General features: G+C 40.0%; 2 protein-coding genes across 7 annotated transcripts; one reads left to right on the top strand and one right to left on the bottom strand.

Annotated features, from left to right (window-relative positions):
- Positions 1 to 55: 55 nt before the first annotated feature.
- On the bottom strand, positions 56 to 8,463 carry lca5 (lebercilin LCA5). Of its 6 annotated transcripts, none has more exons than XM_027284124.1 (10): positions 8,051 to 8,463; positions 7,582 to 7,657; positions 4,831 to 5,222; positions 4,225 to 4,466; positions 3,771 to 4,043; positions 3,396 to 3,533; positions 3,215 to 3,311; positions 2,929 to 3,065; positions 2,639 to 2,810; positions 56 to 2,554 (listed from the first exon to the last, which is right to left on the bottom strand). In XM_027284124.1, the coding sequence occupies exons 2-10, from the start codon at positions 7,584 to 7,586 to the stop codon at positions 1,635 to 1,637; spliced, it is 2,376 nt and encodes a 791-aa protein (XP_027139925.1). In that variant the 5' UTR covers positions 7,587 to 7,657; positions 8,051 to 8,463; the 3' UTR covers positions 56 to 1,634. The 6 variants fall into 6 exon arrangements, with proteins under 6 accessions (XP_027139925.1, XP_027139920.1, XP_027139921.1 ...); XM_027284119.1 differs by having other exon boundaries at positions 3,738 to 4,043; XM_027284120.1 differs by having other exon boundaries at positions 3,738 to 4,043; positions 7,582 to 7,669.
- Positions 8,464 to 9,812: 1,349 nt separating this feature from the next.
- Positions 9,813 to 15,006, top strand: sh3bgrl2 (SH3 domain binding glutamate-rich protein like 2). Its single transcript, XM_010739327.3, has 4 exons — positions 9,813 to 10,079; positions 13,457 to 13,642; positions 14,119 to 14,199; positions 14,940 to 15,006. Exons 1-4 carry the CDS (start codon positions 10,035 to 10,037, stop codon positions 14,952 to 14,954), a joined length of 327 nt encoding a protein of 108 aa, XP_010737629.1. The 5' UTR covers positions 9,813 to 10,034; the 3' UTR covers positions 14,955 to 15,006.
- The last annotated feature ends 5,227 nt before the right edge of the window (positions 15,007 to 20,233 follow it).

The raw sequence follows: 20,233 nt of genomic DNA on the forward strand, positions 1-20,233 counted from the left end.
GACACAGACTAATAACTAAACAACAGCTTCATTCTTACTATCATTTATTTTTTTATTCAACAAAATACGACACAGACTTGGACAAGAAGTACAAAACGTGGAAAAATTCAAAACATGAACACAGACTGGTTAACCACAAACTTTTCATTGGTTACACATTTCTTCCCTTATAAAGTTACTATAATAAATTCTGCCTGAATAAATACAAAGAGCTCTTTAAAAATGCACATATCTGGAAAAAAATATATATACACATCAAGTTTACTGCTTCCTAGTGCAGATCAGTAACAGCTTTGTGCCACATTATGAGATCTATAGTGATTTTCATCATGGTATGTAAGGCTAGAAGACCAAAACACATCACTTTGTCTTCACTTCGACATAAGTCGTAGCTTTTACAGACTCTGGTGTTTGTTTTAGTGCTGATTGTCTTTAGTCATGTCGCTGCAGGGGAAAATAAACATGAACATACCAGGAAATACTGTAACTTACTGTCTCGGAGGAACAAGTTTCCAGTAACGCTCCACCCAAAATCTCCAAGACAGGTGAGTCAACAACTTGTTATAATACAACATAAGCTATGCATTCAGTGAGCTTATGATTTATTTAGCATAATGTGATTACAGGGTATCAACATGTTTCTGTGACCTTATAAACCTGCAGATGATTGCCATTTTTATAAAGTTTTATAGTTAGCACTGTCGCCTCACAGCAAAAAAGTTCCTCATTCGAACCTCAGCTCCAGGCTTTCTGTGGTGAGTTTGTATGCTCTCCCTGTGTTTGTGTGGCTTCTCTCACACAATTCAAAGACATGCACTTAATCATTGATTCTAAATTGCGAAATTATTATTATGTGAGAGTGGGGACTTGTTCAGGGTGTTGCCCAAAGTCAGCTGTTAGCGTGACTGTGATGAGGATAAGTGGTCACAGAAAGTTAATGTATATATAGTCATCAGACATTCAGCAAGTCGTCTAAACATACTGTGATTGTCGTATTGTGTAGTGCTTCACTCTTATAGCATAACTCAAAAATGAATATGCTCAATTTTTTGTGGAACAAACTTTGTCTGAATATAGATACTCGAAGAACTGTAGGATCACAAAGCCAACAATAACGGCAACTCCACATTAATATTAAAAATATTTGACAAATAGTTCTCAGGGCTGGTTTCTGTGTGCTGTGGCTCTGCTGTGCCTCTTTTAGCTCAGATAAACTGGAATGCAACCCGAGGAACCTTTTCAAGTTTAACAAGTGCAGCCAGGAAAAAGCCAGTCTGAACAACACTTACTTTAAAACAGAATAAAGGGACAAAAATCCTATATTACCACTTTCAGCTACACTGTGACAACTAACTGTCACCCTGATCTCCTACACACACACACACACTTGAATGCTTGATGCACATGAACTTATCTACAGGATGAAACCTTAAAGACATGAACACAACTTAAATGATCTATCATTTATGTAGTCATGTAGTGTTTAGCAAATCCTTTCTTTGCTTCTGTTGATAACGATTTATTGAAATGAATAGTGTTCCAACTTGAATTATTGACAATGTTCATCACTTGATGTTATATTTTGGGATTTATCTCACCTCCTGTGAGACTAACGACCTCAGATCACAATAATTTCATAAAGTAAGTTCCTCTATGTCATCATCAAATGATGGGATGGCACGTATGGCAGGTCTGCTATCTGCGACATGTACAGTGTTCAGGGAAGATGCTGGAGGAGTGGAAGACTCTGAGCTGAAGCTGAGCAGTCCCTGCCTTCTTGACCGTACTCCATTGATAGGTGGAGGACTGTTGAGGACCTCCATTTTATTGGAGGTGCTCACACCGTCACCTGCAGGTGTTGCCAGGGCGCCGAACAGCTGCTGCATGAGGATAGACTTGCTTTCCTTCCCCACTCCTCCTTCTGCCTGCTTCTCTTTCTCTGTCTCCACCCCCCTGAGACTAAAAACACCTATTGCTTCTAATGCGGAGTCCCTGTCCTCCATGGGTGGAGGTGGAGGGAAGCCTGAAGAACTTCGGGAAGCTGACATTCCAAAGGAAGGCGCGTAGCTTCCGAATGCCAAGTTGTCACTGGAGATTTGGGGCCGTAGTGCTCTCCTTCCTACACCTGTTGTAACAGCTCCACCCTCAATACCTGCTCTCCTCCTTCCACCTTCCCTGCTCCCGGCACCGGCTCGCAAACCTCCCGACTCCTCCGATTCTGTGAGGTTGAAAATCGAGGAGCTGTGGTTCCTCTGCTCAGGAGGACGAGGAGAAGAGTGGTTACTGGTTCTCTTACTGGACTCAGAAGGATTAGATTCAGCAGACGTGGTGTCGTGGACTCCCTGGTTCTGATTGTCTATTTCGCGCATCTTTGCCAGCAGCTGTTCTTTTTTGCGACGTGCTTCCTCTGCTGCTTGCTGATTGGCCAGAGCATCCTGGTTCCATCTCTTCACCTCTTCCCGGACATGGCTGGATTTCCTGTTGCTCTCTTCCTCCTGGTTTAACGGGGAACTCGTCCTTTTTCTCTCTTCTTCCTCTTTATCTTTCTCCCAACCTGTGGACACAAGATAAAGGAATTACTGTTGCCTTCTTGTGCCTTTTTATTAATTTTCTCTGATGACTTTGTACACACTCTTACCATCTCTTAGTCCTTTTGCCTTCTCCTCAAGGACATTTAGCTCCTGGTTGAGATGCTGTTTCTCCTCTTTCTCCTTCACCACCTCCTTCTCCTTGTCCCTTTCTTGTTCTTTGTCTCTCATCTTTAGCTGGCTATCTTCAGTCACTGCCTGTCCCTCCACTCTGTCGAGCTCCTGTTGACGTAAATTGATTGAGAAAGAGGCACATGAGGTGAACAACAAGACAAATAGCAGTGACAGAAGATGAAGTGTGGTTGTTGGGATAAAGTGAAGTGGAGTCACTTCTCTGTACCTTGAGTGACAGGTATTCATCAGGTGCCTGTTCACTATACTCGTTGGCATCACTGATGGCAGGGGGAGGCGTGGGGAAATCCAGACTAGACATCCCGTCTTTAGTTGGCACTGCCTTGCTGCTGCTCCTGCTCGGGACTACGTTGAAACAAAAACAGATTATATATTTATTCCTATTTCAAATCATCTCTTGATACAGAGCGCTAGTTTCACCACCAATAAAGAGAACTTAATGGAAGTAAACATAGCTTACAAATGCACAACAGTCATCAATTGTTAGGCCTTACCTTTCCGCTTTGTGCCACTGTCTGTGTCTTTTCTTTGTGAGGGTTTCATCATGCGGTTGGCATAGATGTTCTTGGCATCTAGTTCTCTCTCCTTCTCCTGATAAGAAATGAATATGTTATACACTGAATACATAGAAAGATAAAGTTTGTCTCAGTGAAGTATATTTTTATGTAGATGGACCTTGAGTTTATTGGTCAGTCGCTCCAGCTCCTCCTGCAGAGTCCTGATCTCCTCCTGTGCACTGATGGTCTTCTTCCTCTCTGCAGCCAGCTGCCTCTGGTAACTGCCATTGCTCAGCTCCATGCTGCGCTCCAGCTCCTTCAAAACACACACAGATGTCAGTACAAATTTGGCACAAATCTGGAGTATGTGTGGTACTTATTACCTGCAGGTGATTGTTTATCTAGCTGTAGTAAAAGCATGTAAGAAGACACCATTCAAAAAGAGTCAAATCCATTAACTACATCTGCAAAGCTCAGTTTTATCAATAGAGAAATAAATTAAATCTAAAAATAAATATACCTTAATCTTTCGTTCTGCTTCTTGGGCCTGTACCTTCTCTTCCTCTAGCCTGCGGCTTAGCTCGTCCCTAGCTCCTAACTCTCTCTTGTTGACCAGCTTCTTTAGCCGTGCGATGGTCGACTGACTCCTTCGCAGCTGCTCCTCACTGTCCTTCAACCGCCGCTCGGCTGCCCGTTCCCGCTCTTGGGTACGCCTGAGCCGCTCACGCAGCACTTTGGTCTCGTTGGTGTGGCGGGACAGTAGCTGGGAAATCTCGCTTTCTGTGTCATCGTAGCGGTGGAGAGCTTTCTCTTGACGCACCTGAAGCTGCAGCGGCGAAAAGAACAGATTCTCATTGTAGGATGCCAAAGGTAAAAGAAAAAAGATTATGTCAGACTTCTTTTGTACTATAACAAATCAGAAGTGGCCACTAAAATCTGATATTAAGTCAAGTCTTCCTTCATTTCCTGGCCTTATATATTTAACTGAACTAGAGAGTTAGATCTACCTGTCTGAGAATTCGGTTCTCCTTCTGCAGCTCATCAGTGCGCTGTTGCAGCTCAGCAAGTGCGTTACGCAATTCATTGATTTTTAGCAGGCGGGCTGACAGCATCCTCTTGGTGACCAGGTCCAGTTCTTTAGGGGGTGTGGACTCCTTGCTTTGTGATCGCACCCCCCTGCGAGGCTGCTGGATCAGGGGGTAGCCGGCTGGACGCTGTGGGCGAGACAAACCCCTGCGCCCCACAGCAGCTGAAACATACAGAAAGACACACAATGTAGAAGTAATTTAAAGGTGATGATAATAAACACTTATAGGCAATTATTGAAACAGACAGATAAAAAAAAACTTTAAAACTTTTTTTCTTTTCTTTTTTTTTTTTAATTGGCTATAACATTCAAGTGGAACCAATGAAAAACAATGCTGTGTATAGTAGTGTGAGAGTTTTGGGTAAACGTTCAGAGTAAAAAATGTTCAGAAAAATGTTTTTGTCCTGCAGAAGTCACGTTCTGCTTTACACTGCCATCACCTGGACAGTACAGCACATTTAATCAGTCAGGGTTATGTTTCATTTATTCATCAATCCATACTTGGTGATTTCCTTTCTTTACATACCTGTCTTGTAGAGGGGGCTGCTAGAATTCTTCTTTGCCCGCACCACTCTTTGAGGGGTAGGGGATGGAGTCCGGGACTGGGAGTACGATGAGAGCGAGCGCTCTGAAGGAGACCCATTCTCATAATCCTCAGAATAAAATGACCTACTACTTCTCCGTCCCTCTCCATCTGATATCAGGTCCCGATCTGGATCTGAACGCCACGTTCGGGTTTTCGATCTGCTGTCGTCACAGCTCTCTTTTTCTTCCTTATCCTGGATATTGTCCCTGAAGTTCTTTTTGTGTTTTTGGAAAGATGAATCTTTCCTTGTACTCCCGAGTGACTGGCGGCTGCTATCGGCATCCCGATTGTCTTCATATAGGTCAGTTATCTTTTCAGATTCCATGTTGTCACTTTAAGAAGAAACACTGTGTTGAATTTAAACATAGAAAGTAGAAAGAAAGAAACATATCAGACTTTGCACATCACATTACATTTTCTCTGAGTTACAATTTAACAATAACAGAGGCTTACCTATAGAGGATGTACCATACCTGATTTTACAGACGTAGATAAAAAGGTTGACCTTGACATTTTGTATTGTGCAGATAAAAATACTTCATTTTCATCCAAAACGGTAAAAAGGAACTAGACCGTCCGGTTTCTCTCCGGTTTTCCGTATTGTGTGTCTTGGTCACTAAGCGACAACACACATGAGGTGGAATTTTCCATGAGGCTAATGATGTATGATATCACTATTCCACACCACTGCTGCTACTAGTCTGCCCTCGTCTGCCCTGGTGCCTTCTTAACAGCCAGGTTATTGTTAATGACTGCAATAAGATGCATATGTACACATATCTTCAAAGAATACAGAAAAAAGGAGAAAAAATTAATAAATATAAAGTGTTCAGTTGTTTACACTTGATTTATTCTGTTGAACATAGACATATATATATATATATATATCTTAATTTTTCCTGGACTTTTTCCCCATATACTGTATGAAATATAGAAATATTCTGACATTAGTTTGAAGTAACTGTATATGTATTTATTATAATATAGGTATTTTACGTTGCAAGCCTAACGGGTATGTATTTTTCTTTTTTTATCTATGAGGCAAATGATGAGAGATGATGAGATGAGATGAGATTCAATTTATTGTCATTACACATGGTTTGTAAAAGTTCAAACAACCTTGCATATATCGAAGAAAAAACCCCATAAAATTCAAGACTAATACTGAGGAGCCAGTGCGGTCTGCAATGTGTGTGTTAATGACATGTAAAGGTCGTGCAGTCATCTGGCCCTTTCATCAGCCCAAACAATAATAGAATCACTTGATGCGGAGGTGTCTATGGCAACACAAGTACACACAGCAGCATCACCGTCAACAGAGAAGAGCATAATTGTAGGTCGGACAGGACAAGAGAGGTCCCACACCTGAATACAATCCTGTTTTGGAGGGAAGTGTTTCAGTTGTTAAGTGTAATGTTTTTCCTCCTCTAAAATCAATAGCAAGAAAAATACACTAGCAACCATTTCAGTGGCATTATTTTCAATAACAGAAAATACATTTTTTAAATATATGAATAGACCTTTTTTGCAGCCATTTCGACATGAAATAGCAGGTAAACACAGGTGTTACAATAAATATTAACCGTAGAATCAAATCAAAATCGTACCGTTCTTACACTGTATCGATTCGTATCGAAACGGTCTGTAACAAAAGTATATCGTTTTTGAATCAGATCGTAACCTGTGTATCTAGATGCGTATTGAATCGTTTATCACGGACAGATGTGCAACCCTAGCATCCAATGCCTGATATATATTATTCCTCTGAACCGCAGACCTTCGTTGTTGTCTGTTGGGTAACATGTTCCCTCATATGAAAGAACACAGACACTGGTTTATTGAGTCATACACTGTCAGAGCTAAGGGTCAGTGATGTTGTGGGGGTACAGATGGACTCGTGGTGTTGGAAAGGAGGATGCTGTCTAAGGTGCGGGCTATCTTGGACAGTGACTCCCACCGACTCCATGAGGTGCTGGACAGACTCAGGAGCACCTTCAGTCAGAGACTGCTGGTACCAAGATGCTCCACAGAGCGGCACAAGAAGTCTTTCTTTCAGCCTGTACAACTCCTCACTAAATTCTCTATAAGGTTTTGATATACATATTGCACAGATCACTGTTACTTGGTTTTTAATCTACTGTTACTGGCTCTATTTAACTGTTATTTATTTCAAAGACTAAATTCTCTATATGGTTTAGATTTACATAATACATATCCCACTGTTACTGTTTTTATTTTACTGTTACTGGCTCTATTTAACGGTTATTTATACATGTGTATATATTGTTTAAAATAGGATATTGTATAGGGTATATTGTTAAAGTTTTGTTTTCTTACTATTGTCTTCTTGCTATCACTTACTGTTTGGGAGCTGCGGTAACAAAAACAATTTCCCTGCGGGGATTAATAAAGTACTTCTGATTCTGATCTATTCTTATGTGACCTATTTTTAAAGAAGTTATAATCAAAAGACCTTTTTCCACAGCAGCCATTTTGACATGAAATAGCAGGTAAACACAGGTGTTATCAATGATATTAATTAAGGTCCTAAAGGCTCTGCAGCGATAAATGGAACTGGACCTTAATTAGTATCATTTGAAACACCTGTGTTGACCTGACTATTTCTAATTAGACTTAACAAACATCATACCAAATCCGGTCTAGAGGAAAAATGTGATGTACAGTACTCACCACATCGGTTACATCACCTCTGTTGTCATCACATCTTCTGCTTCATCGTGCTTATGTATCCGGAGGCTCCACATTTCTGAAGAAAAACCTATGCAATCAGGTCACAAGCTCCCTTAGTGAAAGCAGATATACAACAGGGGCTTACTACAGCGGTATAACATAGCAGCTCCGGCGGCCCCCCCTCTCTCTGTGACCCGGACAGATTGGATTAAAACGGACCGTCTGTTACTGACAGGTGCATTGTTAGGAGAAGCAAATGTAGCTAGCACCTGAAGCCAAAGTTGGCCCCGTCACTCAGTATTATTCATGGACAAATAGACGTAAATAAAGAGAGAAGAGGTTTTAAACAGCCTGCTGACATTAAACCTGTGACAGCTAACGGTTATTAATGATAGCCTTATTCTGTTAGCATAGCAACACAAAGCTACCATCAACAGGTGGGATGTGTTGTGTGTCTGTTGGCACCAACCTGTCCCGTCTTCCTCGTTTACTCCTTTTTTTAACTCTTGCTGGCTTTGTCTTTGTCTTATATTTCCAACTTTATAACATTTAACGGCGTCTTGTTTGGCGCTAGACTCCGTCAGGCTAATGTTAGCCACATAGCTTCGACTGCTAGCAGCAGGCTAGCATGAACTTTAGCCAACTTAGCTCCGTTATTCAGAAGTCTTCGGTCTTTTTTGGGGGGGCAAAGCGCATCGTTTCAAAATGTGCCGTCCTGTAATTATTCACGGTGAAAGCACAATTCAGAGGAAGTCCTGGCCGCCAGGGGCGTTCAGATGGTTGTTTTTTTTCTGTCCACGCCTTGAGGTTTGCTCCAGTCCTGCCGCTGACGCTGTACCATGGCAACCGCAGTACCGCCTGCAGTACCGCTGCCGTCCAGGGTGGCGCTGTAGTGCGTGTTGTGATGCCTGTGATATAAATATGTTTATATCATTATGTCAATAAAGAAGAATGTAAGAAACATGAGCTCACACCACATGTTTGTGTTTATATCATAAACCACTGTCGTCTTGTCACCTGATATATATTTAACAGTCACTATAAGGTTTCTATTGGAGTGTGTTCATATCCAAATACAACGTCTGTCACTTCAGCAGCAGCAAATTAATATATTACAAGACACACGGACCTTGTGTTTAAGAATTATGTCATGAACATATTTGCTATCTAACTATCTATTAGCATTTCTGTTATTTGCTGTCTACTTTTATTTATTGTAAGGTGTCCTTGGGTGACAGAAAGGCGCCTATGAAATAAAATGTATTATTATTATTATTAGTAGTATTTTATTATTACTATTATACTAATAAATAAATAAAACTAGCACAGCTGCTGATGTGCTCTCTTTCCACTGCTGTGCAATAAATTATATTGGAATTCTGCTGATATTACAATGTCTGTCACTTCAGCAGCAGCATATTAATATATTACTGTCATAAATCATATGTGCTATCTGACCATCTATAGCATACTAATAAATAAATAAATAAAACTAGCACAGCTGCTGATATGCTTTCTTTCCACTGCTGTGCAATAAAGTACATTGGGATTCTGTTGATATTACAAGGTATGTGTGTATAAAGTTGTTTTTACAGCTCTTTTTATTGGCAGTAATACCAAAGAGATGAAAGCACATCTACAAGATGAAAGCACGTCTTTACCTCCACTTATTTTTTTTTTCAATGTCAATTGCTATACAGCCAGATTTTGCGCATGCAGTTGAAGCTGGACCAAGGCCACAAACTGATCTGGCCATGCCTAAATTCATAAAACCTAATGATATGCTGAAAACTGGCAAACGCACAAACTAGACAGAAAAAACAACCATGCTGCCCCAAAAATGCTGCCACAGTCCCATAAACTTACCTGCGTCAAGCTGCCGGACATAACCAGAGTCAACCAGAAGTAAAGCGGATTTTTCTATCAAAATAAACAATTAAGTTTTGACACTGAAAATATTTGTTTGGGATTTCGGCCTATGTGAAAGAAAATCAGTAAAATCAGATAATTAGTAAAGAAAATATTTCTTAAATTGATTTGATAACATTTTATCACGATTGATTAAGAGCATTTGGAAACCACAAACACCTACTTGCATACAGAAAACTTACAATTATATTTTTTTGGACTTCAGATTTGGTCTATAATCTCTCTCTCTGGAGCAATCACGTTGTTTGTTTGTTTTTTATTTTGAAAATGATGACCGGATATCCAGTGTTTGATGTGATCTGGGTGCCTGTGTGCAGTCAGCGAGGATCGTGGAGCGCCACAGTCAGCAGAGACGCGCGCTTGGTTTATTATCATGCTTCAGTTCAAATACTGGAGACGCGTGTCTTCTCTCATCTAAAACACAGCCTGTAGTTCAAAGTCTAGACTTGTTAGTTTGGGGATAAACGACACTCGCTGCTTCCAAAACTGTTTTATCGACTGTCTGACATAAATTTGGGATTAAAATGGTCATCAGGGTTTACATCGCGTCTTCAACTGGCTCTGTCGCGGTGAGTGTTTGCAAATGTGTTTTGAAGCTTGTTGACAGTTGCATATAAGAAATGCGTTCATATTTTCATTTTTCATTTTTAAAAAAGCATGCGGGAATCTGTATGTCTGTAAATCCGACTAATTGCATTATGTGACTGGACTGATCATCGACTTCAGACTGCTCACAAGCAGTGAAAGTAATCACCATCATTCAGACAGGCAGGCAGGCAAACAGCCAGGTTAGTCCGTGCCCATTTTTACTTGCAGTTTAGATTTCTCATGCATGTTGAATTTTTATTATGTTTTGTTGCGTTGTAAAACCCCTGGCCTGCAGAACTTCATTGTGCAGAAGCTTAATAAATAACAAGTTCTCCTATAAATAGAACAAAGTACGTGTTTGGTGTGCAAACAAGCCATAAGGTGATCCATGTGCACTCCTCCAGGATGTTCAGGGTGGACAAAATGACAGTGACACTTTACTATGATTTCAAAAGCACAAATTCCCAGCAGATTTGTGTGACAGGAGGTCTACTATACTACTATCTAACAAAAGACATTGTTCTAGTCTCAAGCTTTTATTACTTTGAAACCATTATCAGGAGGAGAAGCCAACGGTGCATCATTAATAGGTGAACAAGACTATTTTTGGGCTCTTATCCCTTTTAACTTGTTCAACTGCTGACTAATTTTCAGGACGGGTTCCAACTGAGGGCTTACTCCAAATACATACAGTTGATTTATGTCACTTCATTAGATGGCCACTTATAGTTGGTCTCCTGTAGTGCTCAAAAGATTTTATGTTGTATGTTGTCCCAGAGACTTAATGCGAAGCATAATAGATGAATCCACAATGAAAATAATTGTTAGTTTCAGCCCAGTCCTGTAGTGCCTCATGGGAAACAACGGGCGCATGCCATTGAGAAGGCGCAGCTGATACTCAGTATAAGCAGAAAATCATCAAACAACACTCTCGCGTGGATGCTTCAAGTCTTAGGTAATGGGGCAAATGAGTAATATATTTAGTTTATTCATGCTTCATCTCTATAAGAGGGCAGCACAATCTTTGAACGTTTACAAAGGAGTTATTTTTAATCCTATGACACATACATTCAAAACACACACTCTTTCTCTCTCTCTTACACACACACACACACACACACACACAAAGCACGGTCATGCACACTTGAATAGGTCCATCATTTAGGTCAGTTATGCGAGTGTGCTGCTCATGTGAATGTAATTCACTCTGAATGCTTTTTGAATTGAGTTACAAGTGATTGAATAGAGGAAAGGTGAGGCTGAGTTCCCTCAGCTTATTTAAAGTGAAATAGATGTGTCCAAGTCAAAGAGAGAGAGAGAGAGTGAAGGAGACTAGAGTAGCGTGAGGTAGAGATGAAAGAAGACAATATTACTGTGAAAGATATTGAAGTAAGGAGGTGACGGTCTGCAAAAGAGGCAGGAATATATATAAGTAGAAAAAGACTGACTCAAGGGGAAAGTAATAATCAAAACACTACAGCAGCCCTATAAAAATGAGCAGTTCACAACTTAACAACAGCAGATTAGTGGGGCGGAAATCATCACCACAGAATGAATGAAGTGCTAATGAGGTTATCCCCCACTCCTCAGTGGATATGTATCAAAGTCAGTCTAAAATCACATGATTTTACATTTCTCTGCTGTTTAAAAAAAATAAAATTCCTAATGCCCTGTTAATTATCTCAAATGAGAGTTTCAAGGAAGACTTGAAACTACGATTTGTTTTTTCACATCGTAACACTTTTTATCATTAACAGCCTATTGTAGCTCCAACAAAGAACACGTTTGTATTTTTTCATTTTCTGATTTTGCAAAAATTTTTATTTGTGACTCATGTGTAATGTGTGTCATTTTTTCTCTTTCCTTGTCTCTGTCCACAACTAAAGGATTAACCTCCAGTTAATCCCTACATTTCAGGAAGTGCTCTAAAACAATGCATGCATACTCATATACCGTAATGAGTGCTTGTATGTCTCTACATGTACACACACATACACACACAAATCTGAACTCATCTTCCCCTGACACACACTGTCACTCCCCCTCACTGGGGGCACCTCTTTCATTATTTAGACTCATGCTGCCTGCCGTTCAGCTCAGAGGAAGGTCGTATCATTTATACTGTGTTGTGATCAGCAATGTGAAATACAGTATAGACTATAAAGTTTTAACCTTTGACCAGAACATACAGGTTTTTATTCTTTTTAAAGACAGTCAGTATCCTTGAGAGACACACACATCTCTTACAATAGCTTCATTGTTGCCCCTAGCATCATTAAAATAATGGACACAAATGGCACATATACACACACAAGTACACAGGGAAAATACCATAAAGTTTTATCATTTATTTTTTTACTTTTGCCTCCTCCATTAGAGGTACAATTTATAGAAGTTAAAGTTTCAGTGTGCAGGGTGTAAATGATAGTATTTAACTAGAAAATAAAAGGCCCTGTTTATATTACTTCTCACAGCCTTGCCCCCAAATTGATTTGAATAATCAGCCCTTTTGTGATATTAATGAATGCTCAAGCACAGACTGTGGCATACAATACAAGCTACATGTCAATGACTAAGGCACAAAATAAAACCCTTGAAGCAATCTTTTTCCCCTTTGCATTCTACCTAATTGTGAAAATTAGCTTTGATTATGATCCAGTTGCTCCTATTCATTTCAAACTGAACATCAGGACAGAGAGGAGACATGTGGACTGTGTGTCTCTGTGTCTAATTTGTTTATAACCTTCCCATCCGTGGGAGTTTTCTGTCTTCTAAAATTATCCCTAAGATTTTTTTTCTCTCTAACTCTACTATCCTCTCCTCTTCTCCTCTCTCTCTCTCTCTCTCTCTCTCTCTCCTCTCTCTCTCTCTTCTTCTTCTCTCTCTCTCTCCTCTCTATCTCTCTCTCTCTCTCTCTCTCTCTCTCTCTCTCTCTCTCTCTCTCTCTCTCTCTCTCTCTCAGCATTTACAAACACTGTCACAGAGTTACACTCACACACAGCTCTTCCAAGAGGACATAGGACAATACCCCGGGGAGCTGTTACATCCATCCCATAGACCACTTATGGGAAAAGAAACATGAAACATCCTAATTCCTGACTTTTCAGAATATAATAATAATATAAATGCTAATAAATAGCTAATGATTGTGTTCATTTCAGGATAGGAAAAGTATGCCAGCTTTCACATTCCAAATCTAAGCTCTTCTAATCAGGCTTACCATTTGTTATTACAGGAACGGTATACAGAGACATGCCAGCTGTACTTTGTGTACACACGCCCATACATGAAGGCAATATGAGATTGTGCTCTTGTGAAATATGTTTCTTCGCCTGAGCTCATTTCCTTTACTCTCCAGGTGAAGAAGCACCAGCAGGCTGTGGTGGGTTTCCTAGAGGCCAATCGAATTAGCTTCCAGGAAGTGGATATCACAATGCTGGAGGAGCAGAGGCTCTGGATGTACCGTAACATCCCCAAGGACAAGCAGCCGGAGAAAGGCAACCCACTGCCTCCACAGATCTTCAATGAGGATCGCTACTGTGGTGTATGATGGATATTTGTCCCTACTGCTTATTATGAGCAACAGTCCATTAGGGAGCTAACACAAGAACACATAAGAAAAGTGGAGTTTTTATATACAGTACATGGATGATTGTTCATGCAGAAGCTGGTGTTAGTGCTGGTGCCAATAGTTGTGATGTGAGTCAGTACAAAGGTGGAGCTAACTATGCTGGAGACTGAGTCAGATCAGTTTGTGCTTGCCAGTTTATGTCCTCTGCTTTGCACACTGCTCTGTAATCCTGTAGTAATCCAGTTTCATGGATGGGGCAGATTATCTGCTCTGCATGCTGTCACTCTCACTGGCCAAGGTAATCCAACATTACTCTGTAAATGCTATTGGCCGTTGAATTATATGAAAAGCAGCAGTGGAAGGACTATTTGGTATGGATGTTTACAACCATCTTTCAGCCTTGTAGAGATTATGTAACACTCATCATCCTTGTGTTTTGTCCCCTCCAGGACTATGAAGACTTCTTTGAGTCAAAGGAGAATAACACTGTGTTTGCATTCCTTGGGCTCAGTTCCCAAACCTCCTTGAAAGTAAGAGACATAAACACTTAATACATGCATTCACACTCGAAGACACAGAAACAAACTGCCATGTCTCTGGTTTATATCATAGAGCCAACAAGGTTTGCTGTCAGTGCCAACTTCCTCAAAAACTGCATCATTTCTCCACAGTGGTGGATCAGCAGCAATCTTTGCAAGCTGTCTGCGAAAATATATAACAAATTAGTGTCTAATGCACATCAGCTTTTTTGGCAGAGAAAAGAAAAGTTCATTTGACATGTCTTCTCTCAATCTGTTTTACAAATATCAAGATTCTCTCAAAGATCCTTTTTAGATCTTTTAGATCATAGTCCCTACATCAACCAATGGACAGAGTTAAGCTTAACCAGGTAATCTAGTACAATACACGGTCTTACAAGACACTCCCATCTTCATATTGGAACTGGTCTTGTACTACGTCTGCTTTTGAAAGAATAGTTAGAGGGCGCACTCGATGATCCAATTGTCAAACATCAGAAGAGCTTATGTCCATTCATCACTCTTTAATGAACTTTATTTATTTGATTTTTTTCCCAGTCACATCATTTTTCTGTCTCTCTTCCCGAGGTTGCTTGGTTAACTAAGTTAAAAGAGATGTGATTATGTGTACACCAGCAGGAGGTTGCAGATAAATTAAGTTTGGAATTGCTCATGTAATCATATAACGTGTTGTCTAGTTAATCTAAGGAGAAGATACATGACAATTTATCAATTTTCCTTTCAATCTCTAGGATTCTGAATCATAGCCTAGATCAAACTGGTGGTGTGTGGCGTCCAGGGGACCTTAAACTACGAGGACAAAAACCGCATCGCTTCCTGTGTTCCTTCTGCTACAATGCCAGTATGTTGCCAAACATCGGACCCCATGGATTTCACCCAGTTCGTCCTCTTTAAACAACATTCCACCATCGCATTCAAGAAGCGTCTGATTCTCAAGAGGCCACACAGAAAGAAATAATCACAGAAAAAAGGGGATTCATTTTGCATTTGTGTTTGCTTTTTTTATGTTTAACACACTGTGACGAATGCTGTCAGTAGCATAAATTCTTTGCAAACAAGATTATGTAGCAGCTTTGCTTCAGGTCAGTCTCCAGCACAGTGGATGGGGAAGAACTGATCAGGCACAAGTCACTTGAAAACACACCTATATTGTGAGTGTGTGTGCATGCCTTAGTGTGTGTGTCTTTGTGTGTATCTGTCTCAATCAGCAGCTGTTAACGAAGGCTGCGTTAAGTGAGGCGGCGCTTAATGCAACCTAAAACAACCCGAGGCCTAGCCTCATCGTTGTCTGGCTGTGTAAGTGTTTGTTTGTGGGAGTGAGGATGCTTCCTAAGAGAGGGACGGTGACACTGCAGCTTACCACAAAGCAGATGAGACCAAATGTTAAGAATCCTAGTAGAGATTTAAAAAATGATACGTAATATCATGTTAAGTGTGTAGTCACTGCCATCAAATAAAACACACCTTGTTCTTGTATCGTTCCACTGCCAGACTCTCAGCATGTTCTGGCCTCCTTACCTTCAGCCCATTCAGTCCTGCTGAAGAATAAATAAAAAAAACAGGTTTCAAATATGTAGATTCACTTATAAAACTGGCAAGTCACTTTCTGAAACAGCTGAGCACTGTAGTTTTGAGCAAACTTTACTCAAACATGAGTCAATAGAGCATTTATTGGCGACTATTTTAAGCTGTGGATCAATACACATTAGGTGCTTTAATGAGTAACATTAGCGTCAGTTCCCAGGTTCATTCTAATGAAGGAACATGGCATCCAGTGCAATGGTGATACGCATATTCAATGTTGGTTTTGGTCTTTTCAGGGGATTGGTGTGCAACATGAATAAAGTAGATCACTGCCAGCCTTATCCTCTAATCAAGGTTCACTGCAGACAAAGCATAGCTACAATCAGGGTCACACTTGAAGGATTATTACTCCAAACCTTATCCTGAGAGATAAATAATAATTTATTGTAGATGGACTCTGCTTCCTCTGCTGTGCCTCCCCCTTTCTCTACATATTTCCAGATATTTGAGTAAACAGATGCTGAAATGTGAGCAGCCCTTTGTGTGTTTTATGTATTATGAAGTGAGCATAGATTGACACATCATGGCCAACTCTTGATCCTGTCCTCTGATCTGTATTCTGTGCTCTCTCTCCCAAACCCCAACACTAAGCATCCTTATTAAATTATCATGGGTGGGTGGTTGACTCATTTCCTTTATGTTTACACATGAAGGACACACACAAACAAAAACACCCTCACAATTCATGCCTCCATAAATGTCGTGCCATCGTGTGAAAGGACATGTCATTTCCACTTATTTCAAATCACATAGGTGACATCATACTCAGTGTATTTCTGTCATTACTGACACTAACAACATTCCTAATTTGCATAGTTTTGTCCTCATTTATGATCAAATTATGTGATGACTTTGTTGTGATGTTTTGTGAATGGATACTAACAAGCCTGACTAAATGTACTTAATGTTGCACCTCTCTGCCTGTTTTCTGTTTGTAACAGGCTCATGAGAAATATACTCAACGACACTTTACTGTATTTGTATTTGACACAACATACAATATTTTAATTGAATTTGCCTCTTGCGTTTTTCGTGTGCAAGTTATTGTTCAAGTAGTACTACTACAAAGAGTAATTAAAGTGGTGAACATTGTTCTCTCTGCATATCCGACATCAGTCTAAATAACAGTCTGAGATGTAGAAATTGACATATTTGTCTTAAAAGGACAACTTTTGTAGTGGTGGTCATTTCTGTTTTTTTCACAAATTGTTAACTGAAAGCAAAAAACAAACATGTTTTCTGTACTGCATACATGCTTGTACCGATTGAGTTAGAATAAGCTCAGCCTCCTCTGTGTTTTTTGCTTGGTCAAAAATCAACAACATAAAGTTGTGGATTAAAGTCAAAAACAGGCAATGGCTCATCAAAGACTAGAAACACAATAAAGCAGAGAGCACATAAGTGGAGTGATGAGGTTACTGTCTATAAAGAGGTTAACTAATGTAGCTGTTCCAGCAGCAGGTGGAGCCATTTGGTGCATGGGGGTGGACAGGCTCTGCAGTGGCAGCTAGTGGATGGGCAAGAAATGGCAAATCTGGAAGGAGAAAGGATGTTACAAATGTGAACAGGCCAAAGTGGAGGCTAATTATGCAACTTCCACTAATCTGTAGCTAAATATTATTAAAAACACAGAATACTTGCATGTCTCTGTCCAGAATAGAGCAACAGCTTTAATGTCCAGCAGGTAAAAGTACTTCAAAGTGTTCAAACTCACATTATACTGTAAAATATTTTGAACTTTAAAGAGTTTCCTCTTTGTACTCCAAAACACACCCATGGGGTTTAATAGGAGTGCTAAATAGTGTGTACCTAATAATTTCAAATCACGTTTCATGTTTCTTATATTCTATATGATTTAAGTGCATTTAGGCAACAACAACACGATAATGTTGTTCCTGATCTAATAGTAGTGTTGTTGGCAATGCCATCGCAGAGTTGTTTCTCAGTGACAAAGTAAACACACACAAAAAAGGCCCCAGATGAGTTGTAATGTCATTTCCCATCAGAGAGCAATGCCTATCTCTGTGTCTGTAATGATTTACCCTGCGATCAATATGTGCTTAACCTGCTGTCCAAAGCTTCTGTCACTAGAGAAACAGACTGAGGTTACTGAGTCTGATCTGTTACTATTTTCACTATTTTTAAAGCCTCTGACTGTTCTGCTATTCTATTGTCTGGTTTCTAAACATTTGTGTCCCTTTATATCAAACAATGCCTACTTAAAATCCACCGTTACAGGTTGAGCTGGTAGCTCAACCTCACATATTTATCTATCTATCTTCAACCCTTTGTTTGGGAACCACTGGTCCAGAGGCTCCAGAGGTGGTTGGGAACAGGTCTAAATAACTAAAGAACTGCACACACGGTGTGCGGTTTTAGTTGGCATGAAAAAAAAAGATCAGCAGAAAAAATATGAATCACTAAAAGGAAGAATGAATCAAGTTTTGATGACTGTAATTAACTGTAAGTGTTTCATCGTACTGTCCACATGCGATGCGTTTCAAGTAACATAGCTGGCAATTCACATAAAAGTAACATTGTCTCTAAAAAGACACATTTATGATTGTACATATTTAGAGTAGACATATCGTCACTGGTGTTGATGGCATCTTTCAGTTATATACAAAATACTTGCACAAAATATTTATTAGGACAGGGAATAAAGTTTAGACAGGAAGAAATAAGGTGGTGTGAAAAATAAAATAATAATATAAATTTAAAATAATTCCATTTAGTGACTTTTGTAAGTTGTAGGGTCCTGGTGGTGTGCATGCTGGAATTGAATGTTGCTGATGTAGTAACACCTGAAAACAGATAGAACAGAAGTACTGTCTATCACACGAAATATAAGTACATCGATGGGATAGGAGTAACCCAAGGACTTGTATATGAAAATATACCAGTGCGTGCGCCTGCGGGTTGCTAGACCATCTTATCTTATATAGAAAACTATGTACATGTGTGACTGTGAGTATGTTGAAAAAAATAAGGGTTGTCTGCAGCATTTAGGGGAAGTTCAAGATGTTTTTTTGTTTTTTTTTGTGGTGAAATGTTGAAATGTAACCGGAGGCAAATTAAGGAAATTTGTTATGTGTGCACAAACAGATGGGCCAACTAAGGAATTCAAAATGCTGAGTGGACAAGTCAGTTAGGCAATGTCACATAGACTAGCTTCCATGTAATCTGACATGATGTGAAATTAAGTGAAGAGAAAAACAACCATTTCAGAATGAATGAATGCACAATATTTCAGAAAACAAATGAACCCAGTTAAAAAACAACAACAATTGCATTCAATCAGATAAAATATAAAATATAAAGAAATACCACAATATCTGCATATGAATAATGTCATAGTATATCAAATCAAATCAATTTTATTTGTATAGCCCAAAGTCACAAAGTACATTTGCCTCAGAGGGCTTTACAATCTGTACAGGGAGTGACACCCTCTGTCCTTAGACCCTCGGTTCGAGTGAGGAAAAACCACAAAAAAACCCTTTAAACAGGGAAAAAAGGTGGAAGAAACCTCAGGAAGAGCCACAGAGGAGGGATGCCTCTCCCAGGACGGACAGACGTGCAATGGATGTCACGTGTACAGGACACATCAACACAAACGTATTGTACAATTACAATGACTGACAAAATGACAATGAATCACAAAGAATGATAAAATGACCACAGTAACAGATATGGTAGCAATAATGACAGTAATAATATATGTAGTGGGCGTCATCCAGGATCACAGCAGCAGCCACGATCCACGAGAACCTGCTGGACGACAGAGCACAGAAACTCCGGGGAAGTTTGGTTAGTAACATGCATTAATGAGACATGTCCACAGATGGTAAGAAGGAGAGAGAGGGAGAGAGAGAGAGAGAGAGAGAGAGAGAGAGAGAGAGAGGGGTTTCAGTAAGGGAGATGTGACTACATCTTCAACCAATACCATGCCTGGCTAGGCATAACCCTGGGGGGAGGGGGAGTCCCCCGGGCAGTCTAATCCTATGGCAGCATAACTAAGGGATGATCTGAGCCAGCCCTAACTATAGGCTTTATCAAAGAGGAAAGTCTTAAGTCTACTCTTAAAAGTGTTGACCGTGTCTGCCTCCCGAACCCAGAATGGTAGTTTGTTCCACAGTTCCTGATAGCTGAAAGCTCTGGCTCCCAATCTACTTTTGGAGACTATAGGAACCACAAGGAACCCAGCGTCCTGAGAGCGCAGTGTTCTAGAGGGGTAGTAAGGTATTATAAGCTCTTTTAGATATGATGGTGCCTGACCATAAAAAGCTTTGTAAGTAAGGAGAAGAATTTTAAATTCTATTCTAGATTTACTATGTAGCCAATGCAAGGAAGCCAAAATGGGAGAGATGTGATCTCTGATCTTGGTTCCTGTCAGAACAGGTGCAGCAGCATTCTGAATTAACTGCAAAGCCATAAGAGA

This window comes from Larimichthys crocea, chromosome XI (genome assembly GCF_000972845.2).
Source record: "Larimichthys crocea isolate SSNF chromosome XI, L_crocea_2.0, whole genome shotgun sequence".
NCBI classification, from domain to species: Eukaryota; Metazoa; Chordata; class Actinopteri; family Sciaenidae; genus Larimichthys; species Larimichthys crocea.

What these genes read in the sequence shown, in the direction of transcription:
- lca5 (XM_027284119.1), bottom strand. An exon ending in AAGCAGAACGAAAGATTAAG is followed by an intron (nt 3,534 to 3,737) that starts GTATATTTATTT and finishes TGTGTTTTGAAG; the next exon opens with GAGCTGGAGCGCAGCATGGA. An exon ending in ATGAATACCTGTCACTCAAG is followed by an intron (nt 2,811 to 2,928) that starts GTACAGAGAAGT and finishes TTACGTCAACAG; the next exon opens with GAGCTCGACAGAGTGGAGGG.
- sh3bgrl2 (XM_010739327.3), top strand. Translation starts at nt 10,035, where the DNA reads ATGGTCATCAGGGTTTACATCGCGTCTTCAACTGGCTCTGTCGCG. An exon ending in CTTCAACTGGCTCTGTCGCG is followed by an intron (nt 10,080 to 13,456) that starts GTGAGTGTTTGC and finishes TTTACTCTCCAG; the next exon opens with GTGAAGAAGCACCAGCAGGC. An exon ending in ATGAGGATCGCTACTGTGGT is followed by an intron (nt 13,643 to 14,118) that starts GTATGATGGATA and finishes TGTCCCCTCCAG; the next exon opens with GACTATGAAGACTTCTTTGA.